General features: G+C 44.1%; 1 protein-coding gene across 6 annotated transcripts in view; it reads left to right on the top strand.

The window, feature by feature from the left end:
• Positions 1 to 19911, top strand: part of LOC146711057 (trinucleotide repeat-containing gene 6A protein-like) — a 39819-nt gene that overhangs the window by 14048 nt on the left and 5860 nt on the right. For 2 of the 6 annotated variants that reach the window (XM_085453746.1, XM_085453747.1), the window contains 24 exons: positions 5023 to 5326; positions 5992 to 6039; positions 7158 to 9095; positions 9202 to 9400; positions 9503 to 9975; positions 10086 to 10217; positions 10421 to 10444; positions 11159 to 11302; positions 13235 to 13420; positions 13564 to 13724; positions 13858 to 13935; positions 14935 to 15102; positions 15735 to 15884; positions 16676 to 16795; positions 16908 to 17036; positions 17181 to 17255; positions 17348 to 17522; positions 17756 to 17896; positions 18098 to 18268; positions 18353 to 18493; positions 18578 to 18685; positions 18810 to 19037; positions 19276 to 19346; positions 19466 to 19605. In XM_085453746.1, coding sequence (XP_085309872.1) covers positions 5994 to 6039; positions 7158 to 9095; positions 9202 to 9400; positions 9503 to 9975; positions 10086 to 10217; positions 10421 to 10444; positions 11159 to 11302; positions 13235 to 13420; positions 13564 to 13724; positions 13858 to 13935; positions 14935 to 15102; positions 15735 to 15884; positions 16676 to 16795; positions 16908 to 17036; positions 17181 to 17255; positions 17348 to 17522; positions 17756 to 17896; positions 18098 to 18268; positions 18353 to 18493; positions 18578 to 18685; positions 18810 to 19037; positions 19276 to 19346; positions 19466 to 19605 — 5198 coding nt within the window. In that variant the 5' untranslated portion in view covers positions 5023 to 5326; positions 5992 to 5993. Of the gene's footprint in view, positions 1 to 1964; positions 2991 to 5022; positions 5327 to 5991; positions 6040 to 7157; positions 9096 to 9201; positions 9401 to 9502; positions 9976 to 10085; positions 10218 to 10420; positions 10445 to 11158; positions 11303 to 13234; positions 13421 to 13563; positions 13725 to 13857; positions 13936 to 14934; positions 15103 to 15734; positions 15885 to 16675; positions 16796 to 16907; positions 17037 to 17180; positions 17256 to 17347; positions 17523 to 17755; positions 17897 to 18097; positions 18269 to 18352; positions 18494 to 18577; positions 18686 to 18809; positions 19038 to 19275; positions 19347 to 19465; positions 19606 to 19911 lie in introns of those variants that run through there. The other 4 variants (XM_085453748.1, XM_085453749.1, XM_085453751.1 and 1 more) reach the window with 4 other exon arrangements.

Raw genomic sequence — 19911 nt, 5'->3', positions numbered from 1 at the left:
CCATTGTTGACAACTGCGCTGGGCTGCGCTATGAATTCTGGGACACAGCTTCTTCTTCTTCGGGGTTTAACGGCAGTTGGCATCCTTGTACATGCAGTGCTGCCATCTTCTGTTTCAGTCCGTTATTACACTCTTAAATCCTACTACTCATTCCTGCGTCCTTTGTGATCTTACAAAGCTTCAAACGATGCGTCGACTATTAAATTAGTCGTCGACGATTTTAATAGTCGACATAATCGTGACTAGTCGACTAATCGTGGCAGCCCTAATGAGCTCATGATATACACTGGCAGAATTGCTTAAGTAAAGCCTTTAGTGCATCTCAAGTAATTAACACTAGACAAAGCTATATAGTTGAATCCATCCTGCAATGTATATCTACCTGTGTGTATCTCTCCCGCCACCCTCTTAGTGCAACTATTAATATCTTTTATTTCTGAGGGCCTGTTGTGCTTTACTGGGATACAGATGATGTTTAAAAAATGTGTCCGCTTTTGGCAGCAAAGCACCATGCTTCAAATAGATTTGCAGTTGCATAGCAACAGCAGGACACATGAAGAGGGCCTTTAGTTAAAAGAAATGTTGAGCTGACAGTCGCTCAAGAGTCAAATTAAACGCAGAGCAGTCATCTAAAAAAACTATGCGTTCAGGCTAATAAACGTCTCTAACATGTCAGAAAATGCAGAACTTTGGCGGTGACTTAACGTTTAGGTCTTCCAGAATTTCACAACCAGTTAAACGTTTTACATGTTACAGGAAAACTTTTTTTATTAGTTTTAGATTTATACTATCCCATCTGCAGTTTAACAATTTGGGATTAAACAGAAGACTTTCGAATAGCATCAGATTCATTACCATGTGTTGCTTTTTTTTTTTTTTTTTTTTTTATTTTAAAGGGAAAAAAAAGAACAAAAGCAGGCTTTTAAATATTCAGATGTCTCTTGGCTTTAATCACCTTCTCCTTCATGTTTTAAATGTATTTGCATTAATTGGTAAATTTTGCTGATCTTCTCCATTCAAGGCCTCATTGTCTCTTTCACATTGTTTAATTTGACTCTGTCTGTGAAGCAGCAAATGTGTTCACTGTGCTCGATTCATGTGCTGCTGAATTGAGGAAGTTACTTATACATGTTAGAAGCTGCAGCTGCATTCCTGGCCCATCAGCCTCAGTGACAGGTCTCTGCCTCTCAAATTTCACTTCTCTTATCTTTTGTTTTCTCCTCCTTACCGTTGAGGGAAAAAAAAAGGTTTTCATTGTATTATTCAGTTCCTTCTAATCCTGTATCTTGTCCCTAAACTCTCCTCCCCTCTTAACTTTCTGTCTGTAAGGTGATAGCAGCACTTAAGTTGATGCCAACTCCAGGGGCCCCTACAAAAGCCTTACTCAAATGGAAGCAAATAGGAACAAACTGTACTTGATGTTCTGAGCAGCAGCAGTAACAAAGCTTATACACCTTGGTGATGCTGACGTTTTGTTTTTTCCAGTAAAAATAAAACTGGGTACATTGGGAAAAGGCCATTTTAATAAGTGAAAACTGCAAGTTTAGAAAATTACTTGGCATTAAAGGGTTTGGATTTAGAGGCATGCATATATTCATCTACAGATCTTTTAGATGTAAAGTCAGAAAGTATTACACAATAGTAAAGGCGCCTCACCAGTTTCTCCCAGTAATTATTTGTAACTGGAACCAACTAAGTTTAAACCCAGTCATGATGGTGGTTTTTTATTTTTATTAACATAACACAGACTCAAATGTTGGAATGGTACCAAGATGCCTACTAATGTTACATCTGTTAAATTTGACAGTATAAACATCGGCTGTAGCCACCATGACCTCACCCATTATCTTATAAAGTTGTGTTTTGAAGACTGGAGATAAGTTTCTACTGTTACTATCCTTGTCTTTTGAAAATGGATATGACGAAGAGGAGGGAGGGGTGGGGGTGGGGGTTCTGACTGCTAAATTAGCAGGTCAGTGTGCGGATTCACAAACATACACCAGGTAATCCTCCTTCCTGTAAAAATACTATAGAACAGTTTTTATATAGGTAGAGTTATGCCTGAATTATGCTTTAGTAGGAAATCGACGCTGTGATATATGATGTATCTGGACACCCCTCTCAATCTTAAGCTGTAAATTTCCACACCAATCGGTCGTTGCGAACTGCGCTGACCTGAAGTACAGTTGCATTTCTCGGGAAGTCCTTATGATTTTATGTGGAGGGTTAAGATGGGCTTCCGGTTAAATTCCGGATTATGAAGTAGATTTTCCGCTGAAGGATAATTCAGGCATTAGAAACCTTGTTTCTTCTATAAACTTCTATAGCGCTGGGAGTTATTTTGCAATCTCTGGCATCGCCCCCTGGTGACCTTAAAAAAGAATGAAAGGTTGAGCCGCTTTTCACATGTGGAAGCTTCGGGCGTCTTTTATACATTCATCTGGTTACATTATGTTATCTTGAGAATTTATACAACATTAGTCATTGCAGCTATTCGCCTCAACAATGTAGCTGATTTCAAAACTGTGTGAGCTGTCTCAAAGAAAATGGCGAGGTGCATTTCAGAAAAACACAAAGTGCTTTCATACCTTACACAGATAAGTAGGTAGGCTTTGTCAGAGTATATCTAAGCGTGTGTGGACACCAAAAGCTGGGCACATGTTGGCACACATGAACAACACTGTGGATAATCTGATGAAAAGTTGAGTAATTTATATATAAATATATTTATAAATGGATATATAGATAAAATATTGTTCTAGTAGCTCAGTTAGTGATGTTCAATGTCATTAATTTGGATTTCACTGCCTTATAAGGATATAAGCGGTTTTCCCTGCATACCTGCTTTGACGCAGATGCTTCGGAGTTGACAGAGGTCTTTCCATGTAGGAAGGTTGAGCCAAGACTCTGGGAAGTAAACAGCTCAGTTTGCTGGAAGGATCTTGCACTTTGAGTGCCGTGGCTGCCGGAGGGAGCAGGTCTATTCCACAGTAAAGGCTCTGTATTTCTGCTCTGTCTTGTTTTGTTTAACTTTGTTCTCTCTTTTGGATAGCGCTCTCTCTTTAAAATATTTTTGTGTCACTTTCCTGGGAAAGGAGAAGGGAAAGAGTTTTAGTAATCATGATATCATTGTTGTATGTGTTTTTGATTGGTTCCAGAGGGTGCTTAAGCAGCTTCTGGCAGGGTGTATGTCTAGATGCTGGCTGTGTGCCCAGTTTAAACTAGTGAGCTGAGAGTTAATAAAGGTGGGATTAAGCCTCTAAGTGTTTCTGGTCAGCGTGTTGTCTCAGAACACTGGTTGCTGGTCTGGTTGAATCTTTTTCCTGGTGTGAATTGCTGTAGGATGCATCTTATTTGAAGTTATTCTCGCCACAAAAAGCACCCCAGCTGCCAGTGAATACTTAAATTGTAAAAACGTATTTCCATTGCTTCAATTTTGCCAGCGCATTTGCTCGTGTGCACACATGGGTTTGTTTGTTCTTTTATCATGTTGGCTTGTGAACAGACTGGTTGCTATTTGAACTGGAGATTTATAAATAGACCTGTATACTGCTTGCAGCAGGCAGAAAGCTGACGCACTCTATCCTGCACCAAGAAAAAGGTCAGGAGACTCGCACAAACACTTTACTTATTCCTGTCAAATGCACTGGGCCTTTTTCAATGAAGGTTGCCTATGTCACTCTCCCCTTTGTTGATTTGTGGCTTTATTTGTATCCCCATATCTCAATGTATAGTGTTGCATTTGTCCCTTTACTCGTCCTTTTGCTTTGCTCGAGGTAAGAGGTTTTCCTTGCCTTGGTGTCCTAGTGCAGAGCTGCTTTAAGCTTGTTGTATAACCCTAATCTAGTCTTCCCTGTAGATGTTCACCCTACCCCGCCCTTCACCAAGAGAAGGTGTGTGTGTGTGTGTGTGTGTCTGTGTCTGTGTCTGCTTATTGCTAGTGGATTTCTGGCTAACCTGGCTGACTCCACCTGCTCCATAGTCTCTCGACAGGAGAAAGGATAATGCCATCTTCATATGTTAGTGACACAGAATCCAAACAAAGTAGTCTTCATTCAATCCCTTAAGTAAATACAGTGGCTCAGGGAAAGTGGTAGCCACCATGTTTCCTTTACAGCTGTGCTTGACCAAAACGATACCTCTTGAGGCTTTGACTGTAGGAGCAGTGGATTTCTGGTAGTTATCATGTGCCTTAAGCATGTTGTGGTTTAGTGGTTGGTAGGCATGGGAATCGAGAACAGGTTCTTGTAGAAAACCGGTTCCCAGAAAATAGCGATGCAGTCTAGAGATACGGACACTTATTTTTATTGCACAACAGGACAAGATAAATGATGGAGTGGAAAACTGCATCCCGGACAGAAACGACCGCATTATGCTGCTAACACAAGTTTAGTTCTTTGTAAGCATCTGCCAAGCATGCTAACACTAAGCTAGCCAAAAACCCAGAGAAAGGTCTTAGAGATGTGTCTTCAAGGATTTTTGTTGGTGTATGTGGGGGGTTGGAGCCTCAGGTTTATATTGTTAAATGGTGAATATGAGATGATGTGTTTCAGTAATTTTACAGAGTAACGTGAAAGTAATGTAACGAGTAGTGTAACTAATTGCTTTTGTCTGGGAGTAAATAAATTAAAAATAACTTTTTACTTTCAAGAAAAGTGTTCTGTGTAATATGTGTAAAAATTACTTTTGAGTAATGACTCCATCACTGATCACAAAAAGAAGTAGCTCAACAAACATGCACAAACATTTGACCCACAACATGCAAATAACGTGCATGAATTTCTTTATTGCTGCTTTGCAATGGTGGTTACTCTCAAAAAAGAGCCAATGAGAATCCAATGGCAATCAAAAATAGATATCGATATAAAATCTGAATGACTAATTTATCATATCAATATATTGATAATCGGTTCCCATCCCTACCAGTTGCTGACAGAGTCTTTTTGAAATGATTTAAAATGGATATATCCTGTAGCATTCACACATTTTTCTCTCTCCTCTTCTCTCTTTCTGTTCCTGCAGTGCCAGAGCATACCAAGTCAAGACAGAGTCCTTATTCTACTCAACCTCCCCCCTTTTCCCCTCCCCACACATAGCATACACGCACACGTACAGTCCTCAGCGATGCCAAGGGGGGCTGATCAGCCTGCTGCCCGCTCTGACAAGCCCTGCCTCTTCACCTCAGACCCTTGAGGCTGTGCTCTCTGAGCTCTGACGTTTGACCTCCCCTGTTTCGACCTGGGATCCAGAGGTCACCTGTTCTCCAGTCAGCCCGGGGACGCCCTCCTGCCCAGCCAGGTGTCACAGCCACCAGCGGCACTTATAGGTAACCTGTGAAGAGAAGGAAAAGGGAACAGATGTCACTTGCTTAACACACAAGAACATTGTCTTTTAAATAAAGCAAGAAAACGATTATGCTGTTATATTTAAATGGCACTGAACATTAACATGTAGGTATGTTCTCGCTCATAGCTCCTGATGTCTTAGCTCTTGTTCTGCCAAAGTGAGGATTTGTGAAATTTGTATGAGGCTATAATTGATTCACAGTGGCAGCTGTCCTCATCTGCATCCAAAATGATGGTTCATTTCTAAAAAATGGTTATAATCCAACAAAAATGTATGTTATAAGATTATTTGTTGCTACTTAGAGGTCGGCAGTCATTCTGTTACCAGCGCTAAAAGGAAAAGATCCTGAGTATTATTTTATAAAAAAAAATTGCTTATCTTTGTTAAGATGCCGAATGGGGAGTTTTAATTCCTTTGAGCTGGATAACCACCTTTACCTGCTAACTTAGATTCAGAAAACAGCATCTCACCACTAAACCCTCTGCACTTGTCTTACTTTAAGCTCTTACTTTCACGCTCTCGTTTTCTTTTGTCTTTGCTTGTCTCTTTTCTTTTTTTCCTTTTTTTGCCATGACTGTTTCTAACATTTTCTCTGCTCTGTTTTCTGCCCCTCAGCCTTTTTGACAGTCTTTCCTCTGTTTCCAGGCATGGCTCCCATTCGGGATTCCGTCAGCCACTCCCCTAATCAAACAGGTGACTACACATGGTCTTCTTTGATACTCTGTCTTCTGCAATTCAGTCCTCCTTCAAGTACCTTCTTTAGTCTCTGAGCAATCATCAGATGAGTTAGACTCAGTCTGACTTGACCTTGGCTGATAATTTTATTTCTGACATACGAGAGACAGAGAGAGATGAATGAGAGAGAAAGTGGGTGTCAAAGGGTGGAAAAGAAGACTTGGCAAGCAAATGCGATAAGCAGCGAGAGCTGGCAACCATTTTATGTTTGAGAGACTTTTAAGTTGGGACCAAGTGGGCAGCCGTTTGGTTAAAGAGACTCGCACGTTACCAGGTTAGGTTCAGGCATCTGGTGAAGAAACATGGCTAGAAAAGGGCAGCTGCTGTTTTAAATGAAGAATGTTGTAAGCTCTGATTCAGATTGTAAAACGGTGCCTTGTTGAGCTGATGCCGTAGCCTGGTACGTAGCCGTAGTCTGTGGTAGCCTGGTTGTGGCTGTCTAAATAAAATTTTCCTTTGATACTTCTTTGCACAGTAAAGTTACTTTCTGTTGCTTTTCCACTCACATCTGAGACTCAATGGGTGTTTGTACAGAAACCTGTATCGCATTGTTCTATGCAGTCTAATTTTAGAAACATGCCAGGTCTAATTTTATTTTTTTATTATATTTTGGGTGAGAAAAGGGTTTAAAAGTCTGAATAATTTAAGTTGCCACCACTTCATTTCCTTTGCCAACTGCTCCCCTCTTTCTTCCTCCGTATTTCCTTTTTTCACACTTTGTTGCCGTCTCCCCTATTCCCTCCATCACTTCTCTCCTGCTGATGCTCATCCTCCACCTCACTGAATCCAAGTTTTATTGCTTTGGCACGCTTTTGGGTCCTGCTGTGGTTACAAAATGGTGGCAGCTGTGTCCAAGCTCAGCCCTGGCAGTGAGCACATCCAGAACAGTAGGGCAGCTGAAGCTTGGAGGGAAATTAAAATAAATAAAATATATATATATATATATATATATAGGCAACTTTGAGGGATTTAATTATCCTCAGTTTTTTAAATTTGGTAAATGTTACTAATGATGTGTTTTTAACTTTATTTTTTCCGTGTTCAAACAATATCTTCTGTTTCCAATCTCTCACCAGGTCTGGATCATCCTGGCTTGGATTCGCAGTATGAGCCTCCCCCCTGGTCGTCTGGCTCTCCCTGCAGCAGTGACGGCAACAGCAACTGGGGCAAAGCCCTAGTAGACGGAAGCACCGACACCCCCAATAACCCTTCTTCAACCAGCTCTTCCGTCTGGCCTCCCTCATCTTTTTCTTGCTCATCCTCTTCTTCCTCTTCTGGCTGTGGATCAGGATCAGACCCCGAGTCGGCATCAGAATGCATGGACGCAGACTCTAGTTCCTCAATCGGCTCAGAGAGGAATCTTGCTGCTACAACAGTGATGATGATGTCAGCAAATGCTTCTTCGTCATCTGCAACTTCTTCCCCCACCTCTTCTTTGGGGAATGCTGCCATGATGGTCAGCGTTTCAATGAACGGAGATGGCAATGGCAACAGTCATCAGGTGGTTGGCGCAGGTATGGAAACCATCAGCAGTGCAAATAATGGAAATAACATGTCTGAGCCCTCACAGTACTCCATGGCTGGGTCCAACAGTATTGGCAGCAATAACATGAGCAACCACAACAACAAGCTTGTCAATAACGGTGGTGTATGGGGCACCCCTTCAGGCAGCAATGTGATCCCCACTGGCGGAAGCACCCCCTGCATCAATGGAGGGTTAAACCCAAACACTTTAAACCCAAATGCCAACCATGGTGCCTGGCCACAAAATTCAATCCCAAATCCAGCATCCCAGGGCCAACGGCCTCCACAGGCTCAGGGGATAGGTTCCAAACTAGGTATGGCTCCCCAGCAGGCCCCCTTGCTGGGCTGGGGCGGCATGGCAGCTCCAGACAACAGCAGTATGATGCAAGACACCGAGGTGAATAATGGTACATTAAGCAGCAACAGTGGAAATGGTGGCCTAAAGCCTACCAACCTTAACACTGAATCCAATGGACCAAATAACACTATCACAATGAATACTACTACTACTACTACTAATGCCACAATGACCTCTAGTCCACCAAACTCTACCGCCTCACCCCAACTCAGCGGGGATTGTTCTTGGGGTTCCATTGGAGGAGGGACCGGGGGTCCGCTGGCCAATGGAAACCCCTCGTCAGCACCCCAGCACCCCCAAGGAGAACTGGGGGGCAGTGGGGCATTCGGTACGCCTTGGGGCGCAGCTACCTACCCTGTAGACAAGGGCCCCCCAAATGCAGACACTGTGAACCCCCAAATCCCCTCTACTGCTGCTTATAAGAGTAATAATAACCACAATAACACTGGGGCCCCACGCTGGGACCAGGGGCCCTCCAACACCCCAAACCAGCCTCAGAGCAACTTGTCCTGTGGCATTGGCTCAAATCAAATCCTTGGCTCTACAGGCCAAACAGCAGGAAATGGAAACCAAACGACGATGGGGCCCCCAGCAGCAATACCTCGCCCCTGGGGGAGCAGTGCGTCCTTGTCCTCATCGTCGTCTTCCACAACGCCTAGTAACAACCCTTCAGATGCTGGAAGTCACAAAGGAAGCTCTTCTAACAATGGCTGGAAAAGCCTGGAGGATGACGCCATGGGAATGGGAGGAGCAGTGGGAGGCAGTGGAAGCCATGGCTTGGGGAGTGTCACAGGAGGCTGGGGTCGCTCTGGGGGAAGCGAGGGAAGCGGTGAGAGCTCCGGAGGCCGTTCTAGCTCAGACAGAGAGAGCATCCAGACAAAGGGGGGAAGGAGCAGAAAAAGTCCCAATCCTGCATCAGTACTATCACTTCTGGTCCGGGCTGAAGTGGACCCGAGGGTCCTGTCCAACACTGGATGGGGACAGACGCCCATACGGCAGAACACTGCCTGGGATGTCAATTCTCCAAATAACAATCAGAACCAGGGCACCAGGGGAGATGAAAGAAAGCTTAGCAGTGGAAGCTCCGGCTGGGGCAAAACGACACCGGCAGCTCCCTCCCAGACATCTGGAGGTAATTTGCATGAATTTTTAAAATAAAAATAAATAAATAAATCTTATTAAGAATAAAATTAGATAATACAAGGACAGAAAGTGATGCATCTTTCCTGTATTTGCAGGCTGGGGTGGTGGGCCAGGCAGCTCAGGCATAGATACAGGAAGTTCTGGCAGGGGAGAGCAGAAACCAACTTCTGGCTGGGACAGCAAAAGCCCACTGAATGGAGGAGCTGGGCATAGCGGCTGGGATGATGGAGCCAGCTGCAAGGGTAATAACAGCAGCAGCAACACCTGGAGCAACAACATTAACAAAGATGACAGGTAATTGATCAAATTAAATAAATATACAAGAAAGAGAGCGAGGGAGCTTCAAAGCTTGGCATATTTTTAAAGGCTTCAGGTAAACCCATGTTTTTGTTTTAGATCCAGTACCTGGAGTAATACCTCCAAACCACAGCAGGGCTGGGGTTCCAGCAGTGCAAATGTAAGTGACACCTGGGGTGCCAGTGGAGAAACCACCAGACCAAGCTCCAACAGCCACTGGGGAGAGCCCCAAAAAGGCGCAGGCTCAGTAGGTTGGGATAGCGACAGTGACCGGTCTGGTTCTGGATGTTGGAGCGAGCCGAGCCGTACCAACACCAGCAGCAGTAACACCTGGGTGGGGAGCGGTGGATCAAATACTCCAGACGTGAGCACTCCAAATCCAGGCTCCACCTGGGGAGAGCCAGTCCTCAAACCCAAACCTCAGAGTACCACTCAGGGCTGGGCTGAGCCATCGAAGAACAACACTGGAGCCCAGAACTGGGGTGAGCCCAATCCTAAGCCCTCTAACGAGTGGGGAAAAGGTCCTGAATCCAACATGTCCAGAGGCAGTCAAGGTCAAAACAAGCCCACAGGTAGTTATCGCATCTAATGCTAACTTTGGAAGAGACTTGACGCTGTTTAGAAAAGACTTTTCAGTGGGAGGACCAGAAGTTGATTACTCACTCATTTATTCGTATCACAGGCTGGCTGGGAGGCCCCATGCCCACAGTAGGTCAGAAGGAGGAAGTGTCGACTGGGTGGGAAGAGCCTTCTCCAGAGTCCATCCGCCGAAAAATGGAGATCGATGATGGAACTGCAGCTTGGGGAGACCCAGGTAGACACTCACTTTACAGCAAGTTTGCCCAACCCGCTGGGTTCAAGGCTATAATTGATGACTAATTACTTTTGATTTTTAGATTTATATTTCACCTTTTAAAAGTGTTTAACTTCTCTTGTTTGTGATCAGTCTTTTCATCAAACCTCACATCTAACTGTAGTTTTTCTGTTTTTGACACTATCCTAACCTGGACCTAAAAGCTCAAGTAAAAACACAAAATCCAAGTAAGAAAGTTGTTTGTTTGTTTTTTACTGTAATAACCATAAGCATGTTTATCTGTTTTTATGACTTGAAATTCAAATATAAACAGTAAATTTCAACAACTTGTGTACAAATTTTGCAAATAACAAAATTCAATGCAACTATTTGCATTAAATTGCAGGCAGTGTCTCAGGCATTTGTTGTTGTGTACAACTATTTACAAAACAACCAGGTGTCAAAAAAACATGCCACACAAGTTATTTGTGCCACTCCAAAAGAAACATTTCCCATCCAGTTCCAGGGTGTGTCTTATGTTCAATCTGCCTTTGGTGGCTTTTTGGCAAGCATCTGTGACATTTAGTAGTCGCCTCATTGTTTTGACGCACAACAAAATCAAACAAGTAGACTACACACCAAGCACAGAACATGCACACTAACTGTACACTCCAAACACTCAAAATGTCACAAATCTCACATTTCAACACTCGAAATCAATATGGCTCTTTTGCTCCCACACCTTTCTCTTCTTCCTAAACAACCAAATGCCATGTTGTTGCCATGGGAATTATTTGCCGCAAGTCTGGTTTTACTTGGTCTGTCAGCACAATTTAAACTGATTTATAGTTTCAAGTCTGCACTTTTGACACAAGTTGAAACGGAGACTTTAGCTTTGTTTCCACTTAAAAAAATAAAATAATAAATTCAGCTGATAAAATTGTATTTATTTTCCCTCCTAGGCAAATACAGCGGTGGGTCTGTCAACATGTGGAACAGGACTGGTCAACCAGACCAGGAAGCTGTGGGCCCCTCCCCTCAGCACCAGTCCCACCCAACCCACATGTCAATGCAGCATGTTAACCAGGACAAAAGCTCCGGTTCTGGTAGGTTGGATAATGTTTGCACACCATATGAATACTCACGCACAGTTGTGGCTTTTACATTCCTGACTGTGAGAACAGGAAAGGACTGTGCATAGAAGAATGCATGCACGTGCCCAGACAACATTAAAACAGGTGGAAACATCGGTACACCACAGACTCGCACTTTTTCATTGTGTCGTCTATTCACACAAAAATGTGGTTTGCCAGGTTACAGCATATATTATTAATCACATATTCCACTTTATTTTAGCCAGAGTGGAAACTTATCATCAAAATGTGCAAATTCTTGCACAGATTGTCTTTGAGTTTTTAAAAAAATATATTAATGTGATTTAACACCTACGTCAGGAGCCTGGGGCAGTATTTAAAATGGTAGAAGTGCAAACCTCGTCATGGAGTCTGTAAGAGAGGAACAAGGCTAACCCAGACTCTCATTAAGATGGATAGAAGAAGTCCTAAAAGGGTTGAGAAAGTGCAAGCAAAGCCAGTGTAAATACACGCGCTCACAAATATATACAAAGGCATACATCAATTTACACAGAAGCATGGCTGGAGACCAAACACGTACAGTCATTCCCTCCCATTTTCCCTACAGTGTTGTCTGTGTTGAAGGCTTTTTGAAAAGCCAGTTGAGTCATCCCTTTGGAATGCTAAGAGCATCGATTTTTCTCTTCTCTCATTCGCCTTTTTTTTCCCCTTCCCTCCCCCCTCCTCCTCTTCTTGTTCACCCGCCAATTGTGCTTGCTATAGAAACGCAGGCTTTTGATGGGTTTCAGGAAAAGAGAGTTAGAGAGACCGTGAGTAGCACAGGAGATGGTCTGCTGACTTGGAAATAGGACAGGTTCCAATGTGAGATGGGAAAACTAAAACGAGTAGGAGAGCTATTCTATGGAAGGGGCCGGAGGAGGAGAAAAGGAGGGGGCTGTTTAGGGTTATTCAAGGTTTCTGGTTTAGTGAGCTAACTGGAGGCGCTAAGTGGATGTCTGGAAAGGGTGGGACCCTCTCCCTAGCTACTGCATTGAGAAAATTAATTTATGGGTCTTGATTCATCTTAATTTCAGTTATTACCTAGTGAAGTAAAAAGTCTGGGTCACTTAAAGGAAATGATCAATAAATGTAGCTAAATTAGACTTTCATGGTGTTGCAAAATGTACGTGTAATCAAACAAAAACAGATGCTCAGGCTTATTCATACACACTTGCAAACACACACTGGTTAAAATTTCCTCTGAGTCCTTGTATCAGCTGATGCACTCAAGTGGACAGGGATGGAGTGATAGATTGGGGGTTATTGATTGGCAGTTTGTGTGTATTTGTGTGATGTGCTTGTTTGTGGCTACATGTATCTACCTGTTTGTGTCAGTCTGTCCTCTTGTGTGTGTATACGTGCATATGTGATGAACAAGCCAAGTCAGATGCAGGACATCAGTGCCAGAGGCCACCCCATGATCTGTCCTATTTTTACAGGGAGGTATCCCTGGCATCTCCCCAAACGTCTCCTGTGCAGGGAGAAAGTAACGGGCCTGGGTGGTCGGCTGTAACAAGAGCCTTTTGAACTCATACGTGCCCTTTCTTGAGCATGCATTCTGTTACATTTCAAAGGGTATAATGTCCTGCAATGACACGTGCATATCCACAAGCGTGGAAGAAAAACACTGCTTACATAAGTGAGTGGATATAGGGTTCCCCAGGGAGTGTTGCTCTAAGCTCTGGTCTCCAGTTTCAGCTAAGTGGGGAGAAATCTATATGAATTGCAACATTATCGTACATTTGGAAAACAGGTTGGGTCTTGCCACCTTTAATGTGATGCAGCCCACTTTCCCACTGGCCTAACATTGGAATTGTACAAATGTTAAATAGTGTTTAAGTACATCAAGTAGATTGAACCACAGAAACTGTACCCTCATAGTGATCATCTCATTTGTTCCTTCAGGTTGGGGTGAGCCATACCCCCAACAGAAGGAATCCGCATCATGGGGGGAGCCTAGTGCTGCTCCGCCTGTGACTGTGGACAACGGGACGTCTGCCTGGGGAAAGCCCAATGACAAGAGCTACAGTTGGGGTGACGGCAGGGATAGCAGGGAGTCTGGGTCAGGATGGGGCAGTCAGCATAAGTCTGGTATGTGCACAAAGCAAACCCTACAAACATCTGATTGCAACATCTGTAGATAATAAGCAGTCTGGTGTGACTAAAGTGTGGCAGAAAAGAGGTGAATTTACTTGCTAGTAATCTGTTTCTACATCTCCCTCCCTTCATGATAGCTCCAGGTCCCAAGCGCATGGACACATGGTGTAGTGACGAGATGGGAAATAGCTGGGACCAGGAAGAGGAAGTGGAGATCGGCATGTGGAGCAACAATCAACAGGACAGCAGATCCCATGACCAAGTCACCTGGAACTACAAGCATAAAAGCTCTACTAAGGTACATTTATCTCATCTTTGCACTTTTTTCTATTTGAAATGAGGCCATTTAATAAAGGGATGGAGTCTTCTTTATTTATTAGAAGTTTTTAAAGCCGTCCTAACAGTGCTCCCCTCTGTCCACTCTGTTTCAGATGAACAAACCAGTCAACAAACAGGATGATCCCTGGATGAAACCCTTCATCGGCCAGTTCAGCAGCATGAACTTCTCTGTAAATATTATTAATCATTCAGTTAAATATTCCCTGTGTTTGTGTCCCTCTAGCACACACGGAGCTATTGATAACTTTCTTAATGAAAGTAGTGTTTCGGAAGCAAAAACAGAAGCTGTAAGTACAGAGGAAAGCTTTCTATTCACTATGAGACACTCGTTAAGTTAGTTTTCCACCAGATGACTAGGGCTGTGCGATATGACCAAAATCTCATATCCCGATATAAGAATTCTATCGTCCCGATAACGATATAAATCACAAAAATGTAACATTTTCTGTAAATTCTGTGAATCTCGGGCACCTCGACTTGTGGGAAGTGTTTCCAGCTGGGCGTCATGTAGCTGGAGTCGAGTGTTTTAACCGATGCATGAAACTATACATTTTTAGACATAAGTTGTAAAGGCCGCTGTTTTCTTTGTGATTATTTATTACACAGCCTGTTCTAACGTTTGAGTTTAAGGTTTATTTTTTAGCACCTGGCGGCTCTTTTTTAATTCTCATCCATAAATAATCTGCTCTTTCACATGATTCAGTTTATTTTGAAAAGTCTCAACAGGATCTTGAGCTTTATTGTGAAAGATTTATGTGGAACATAAACAAGCGGACACGCGATGCTGTTACCGTTGTTGTTGCTAACGACAACGCATAAAAACAGGCGCTTGTCCGTCCGTAGTGTGGTTATATAAAATACAGAGAAAGAGAGAACTTAAATGAATAGAGCCACTACAGTGACCATCAAAACGATGAAAAAATATTGCCGTAAACAGTTTATTTTGCGACACCACGAAACAAACGATAGCGTAAAATGAAACAATAGACGCTTTTATATCGTCATCCGATATATATCGTTACATCGAACAGCCCTACAGATGACTCATGTCTACGTTAAAGCATGCTGAAGTGTTTGGTTTTTCAAATGTAATAAGCCCTGATTCAAAGAATGCAAGATTTATGCTGTTCCGTCTCCGTAATCACATTTTCTTGGCTTCGTTCTTGCAGAGGGACTCCCCTGATGACTCCATTAAGACTGGAGCAGGGATGGTGCAGGACAAGCGTATGGACATGGGCAGTATTGGGGACTTCAATGGAGTTATGGGGAAGAATTCTGGGTCTCGGCACCACCTCCACAAGGACTCCACCATGGATCGCAGTTCTTACTATGACAAGGTATGGAGAAGCATGAGCGGAGTTACATGTACAAGGTGTATTCTTTCCGGAGCTGTGCTGTATATGCAGGCTTGAGGTAAATAACTGATTCTCATAAAGGGCAATGTCTTAGTCTGCTGTTATGGTGGGGTAGGTGTAGAATGAAGTGTGCCTCTGGCTGTACAGTGCCTCACAGTGGGGGTTTTAATGCAGTGCAGCTTGCTGGTCTAAAACTAGTGTTTTATTTCACTCTTTCCTCATCATGTTGTATCATTATCACTAGAAGCAAGCACATGTCAGTACAAACTGTTCCGGCTCAGTTTGGCTTGCTGCGTTTCCTTTAGCACAGTGTGCTCCTTCTTATTAACTCTTATTTCATCCTGCTATCTCGTTTCTACCATCACGTCCTTATTTTTAGCTTCTCATTCTTCTCGTACCTCTTTTGCTCCCCACACTGTCCACTCCCTGCAATTATTTCCTTCATTTCCACACATTTGATTCTTTCCTCGACCTTCAACTTGTCTTTGGTTTTGAAAAAAAAAAATTAACTTTCTTCTTTTTCTTCCCTCTCTGTGCTTCTTTTGCTGCTGGTGTGCTTCCTGTCCCTGTGTGCTTACCGTCCATCTGCTGTGCACCTGGCCTTGCTTCTGCAGCTTTCACCCTCTGCTTACGATATCCCAGCTTCTGATGAACTCTCCTCCAATCAAAGCATGAGCCTTTCCCCCTCCAATTCTGCTCAGTCTGTCTCTTGTCTCAATTCTGGGCCGTCTGCTTCCCACTCTAGTTCTGGGGCTGCTGGGCAGGTGAGTGGAGAAGAATGAAGAGAGAGTTGTCTTGAGACGTTAGAAATTCCCTGTTTGATATGAAGATTTTTCACTTGATGCGAAGAAAGAATTAAATCAGTGATTTTTCCCCTGCTCACATGGGTAATACCAAAGCTTTGCCATTATTTTTAGGTAGGGGCAAGACTACCGGTGGCAGTCTTCCCTTTGAGCAGCAAAGAATACAAAGCTGTGTTTCCACCAGAAAAGTGTACACAGAGCACTGCTGGGGGGTTAATGATGCTCTGTTCTCCCGCAGTACTGCTTATGGTGTGGGACAGCTGTGTGATGAAGTCCTAACCTAAGACATCAGAGAGAGAGAGATGATTGGGGGGTGATCAAACTTTTTCAGGCAGTTATGGTTAAGAAAATGCCGACAGCAGGCTGCTTTATTAGTAACTTTAACGATATTAGCCTGTTTAGAAATTATGTTTATCCACAGCATGGGCTCTATTTATGCCTGGAATAATTCAACAACCGTGGTAATAGTGGTGGAGAATTCCCACTTTAACTCTGCTCCAGAGAAACTGATGTTGGCTCTGAGCCTCATCCATAAAAATAGCTCTCTTTTTGTAATGGTGTGCCCTCTAGTGGACGTCATGGGATATTCAAATGGTGGGGGAGGTTTTTTGTTTGTTTTCTTTCTTATGGCAAGTTTTGACTGCACACAAGCGTCTAACCTTGTGTGGTTCATTCTCATTGTTTGTCAGGGTTGTTTCTACACTGTTTTACATTTTTCTTCTTTGTTGTTTTGTCTCCCCCCCCCCGATTAGAATGTAAACCCAATGTTGGGCGGCAACACCGTAGCACAGGGCCGAGGTGGCCCCCAGTCCCAGCCCCCTCCTCAACCCAGTCTTCGTAATCAAGTGCCTCCACCCATCCTGCCCGCTCAGGTACCCCACATAAAAATAAAACGCACAAAAGGTCACACTCAGAGTGAGTTCTTGTCTCTGTTACTCCTGATTGTTTTCCAACACTCAGTCCCAAATTGTTGTTGTTGTTCAGGTTCCTTCATCCCTGTTGAAGTACCCGGGAGGCAATGGCGGTCTGAACCCTCTGTTTGGCCCTCAGCAGATGGCTGTTCTCAACCAGCTGTCACAGCTAAACCAGATCAACCAGATCAACCAATTACAGGTGAATACCGGCGGAAAAGAAGTGTATAGCTTTAGATTTTTATTTCTAGTTTTTACATGAAAACAACATGACAGAAATGGAGCCATAATTCCTAACTGTAACATTAACAACACGATGGGTTTACATTATTCTATTTCTCTGCAGCGTCTTCTCCTCCAGCAGCAACAGCAGAAGGTTCAAAGCCAGAGACCCATGCCTATGGGACGTCAGACTGAACAGGTGTGTGTCTGGGTGCTACTAAATTGCACTCGTTGTCCCAGTGGTCTTAGCTCCTTGGTTGCTTTCTCTAACCGTGCACCTTGTGTCCTTAGACACGTCCAATTGGTTCCTCTCCATCACCGATGCAGCCACCACGACACATGGACCCCTCGCTGCTGAAGCCGGCCGCGCCCCTCAAGCCGTACCTGGATAACTACATGTCCCACAGCACCCCTGAGATGCTGAAGGATGCTGCCACTCTTGGATCCTTCAGCAACTTCCCTTTAAGTAAGTCAACTGCTACTGCTGTTATTACAGATTAGGCACCCTAATCATAAACTAGTTTGACTGGGTGGAGAAGTGAGGTGATACTTTTTATTTGACACTTAAGACCTCAGATTTGTAAGAAGATGATCATGAGCAGGATAGAACTTGGGGATTACATTTTAGTTTTACCTTTTAAAATATGCAGAGAGTTCTTGATTATCTGTTGACATGTACTCTTCTGTCCTGTTTCTCAGACTTGAATTCTAACCTGAATGTACCCCTGGACATGGGTGTTGGTGGTGGTAGTGGTGGTGGAGTGAGCTATAAAGAGCCACCCCAGTCCAGACTGAAGAAACTTTGGGCTACCGACCCTCCGGAGCAGACCAGCAAACCTGGTACAGACAAAGCATTTAGTTTGTCACACTGCATGCTGTGGTATTGTTTGGCTTTCTGGCGGAGGTATCCATGAGGTGTTTACTATGTAAACAGTGAAAAAATATTGGTCTTTAAAGTGACTAAAGCATCCCCACACTTTTTCTCACTGCATACTTTAAACTCTGGCTTTAATGGTTTATATGTTTGTGTTTGTCCCACAGGTGCTATGTCGTCTGGGCTGCGTCTGGAGGACTCCTCCTTCTATGACTTAATTTCTCCTGGCCCCTCTCCCCTGAGTCCTCCCGGCCAATCAATGGGCTCGGTGGGCGATGGCTGGCCACCTCGTGCCAACTCCCCCCCGCCCCATGGAAACACTGTCACCTGGCCCCCAGGTACAGACGCCTTTAAATCCACCAGAATCCCCGAAGTGTTTGCGTTGAACCCTGCTGATGTCTGCCTGTGTTTTTTGTTCTCAGAGTTCCGGCCCGGGGAGCCTTGGAAAGGTTACCCCAACATTGACCCTGAGACTGACCCATATGTGACCCCCGGCAGTGTCATCAACAACCTCTCCATCAACACCGTCCGCGACACAGACCACCTCAGGGACAGGAACAACGGTAGGCCACGCACATGCCAGATCCCTCCCAATAACTGTAATGGTAGCACAGACCCACACTGACCCCTCCTGCTGATGTTTCCAGGGCCATCCTCATCACTGAACACCACGATGCCTTCTAACAGTGCCTGGTCATCCATTCGTGCCTCCAGCCACAGCGGTTCCCTCACCAGTACAGCACAAAGCACTTCAGGTGTGTAGTTTGGCTCTGCTTTAGTGAAGTTTAAATGTTTTCTTTACCTTATTTATTTATTTATTTATTGTAAACTTGAAAATCTTTGTTAAACGGGTTTTGTTTTTCTGCTCTCGCCTTGCAGCCAGACCCAGTGAGTCAAAGTGGTCTCCCGGCAGCAGTGTGTCAAACTCCTCCCTAGCTCATGAGCTTTGGAAGGTCCCCCTGCCTCCCAAGGCGCTGTCTGTGGCGGCCCCCTCCAGACCACCGCCTGGCCTCACCAGCCAGAAGCCCAGCCCTGCCTCCTCTGGCTGGGATGGCTCTGCCCTGAGGCTGGGGGGCTGGAGCACCGCTGAGTCCAGATACACACCTGGTAAGAGAAGCACACCCTTTAACCTTAATTCCATGCTGCAAAATGAGCAGAACAGACTTTGGGGTTGTTGTTTTTTTTGTTTGTTTTGTTTTCAAAAGATTTCAAGACTGTATAGAGAAGCTTGCGATAAATTTTAAAATGCACGGCTCCTCTCCTGTGCAGCCTCAACTTGACCACAAAACCAGCTTTAGCATCCTATCCCAGCTGATGATTGACTCTATGGTGTATGTATTGACAGGTTCCAGTTGGGGTGACAGCAGCAGCTCAGGGAGAACCCAGTGGCTCGTTCTGAAAAATCTCACACCTCAGGTAGTTGTACTTTCATTCTGTTAACGTTATCACAATCATTACTTCCATGTTTTTTCACATATTTTTCACCTCTTATCACTTCCCGTGTTTAACTCAACTTTTCTTTCCCCTTCTTCCAGATTGACGGCTCTACATTGAGGACTCTGTGTATGCAGCACGGCCCTCTGATCACATTCCACCTCAACCTGCCACATGGTAACGCTGTGGTATGCTACAGCTCCAAGGATGAGGCCGCTAAGGCCCAGAAGAGCCTGCACATGTAAGACCATCACACGCAAATATGGGCACTTCTTACTTTTATTTATTCAGCTTCTCTTAGAGCAGATGACCTTGAATAAAAACAGGCTGTTGATGCCAAATTAACTTGTCATAGACAGATTAATCACAGATTTGTTTGACACTCAGTCAGATGTCCCCTTTACAGATAACACATGCATTCTTCCAGGCATATAACACCCCCCCCCCCCCCCCCCCCCCCCCAAAAAAAAAAAAAAAAAAAAAAAACTCCCAAAATGAAGTGGGGAATTGCAGTAGTGGACAGTTGGCTGTTTAAATGGATGGAAAA

This window comes from Copadichromis virginalis, linkage group LG4, assembly GCF_057382275.1.
Source record: "Copadichromis virginalis isolate Kocher_CV1m ecotype Utaka linkage group LG4, C_Virginalis_male_GT1.1, whole genome shotgun sequence".
NCBI lineage: Eukaryota > Metazoa > Chordata > Actinopteri > Cichliformes > Cichlidae > Copadichromis > Copadichromis virginalis.
This window is presented reverse-complemented; position numbering and strand designations above follow the sequence as displayed.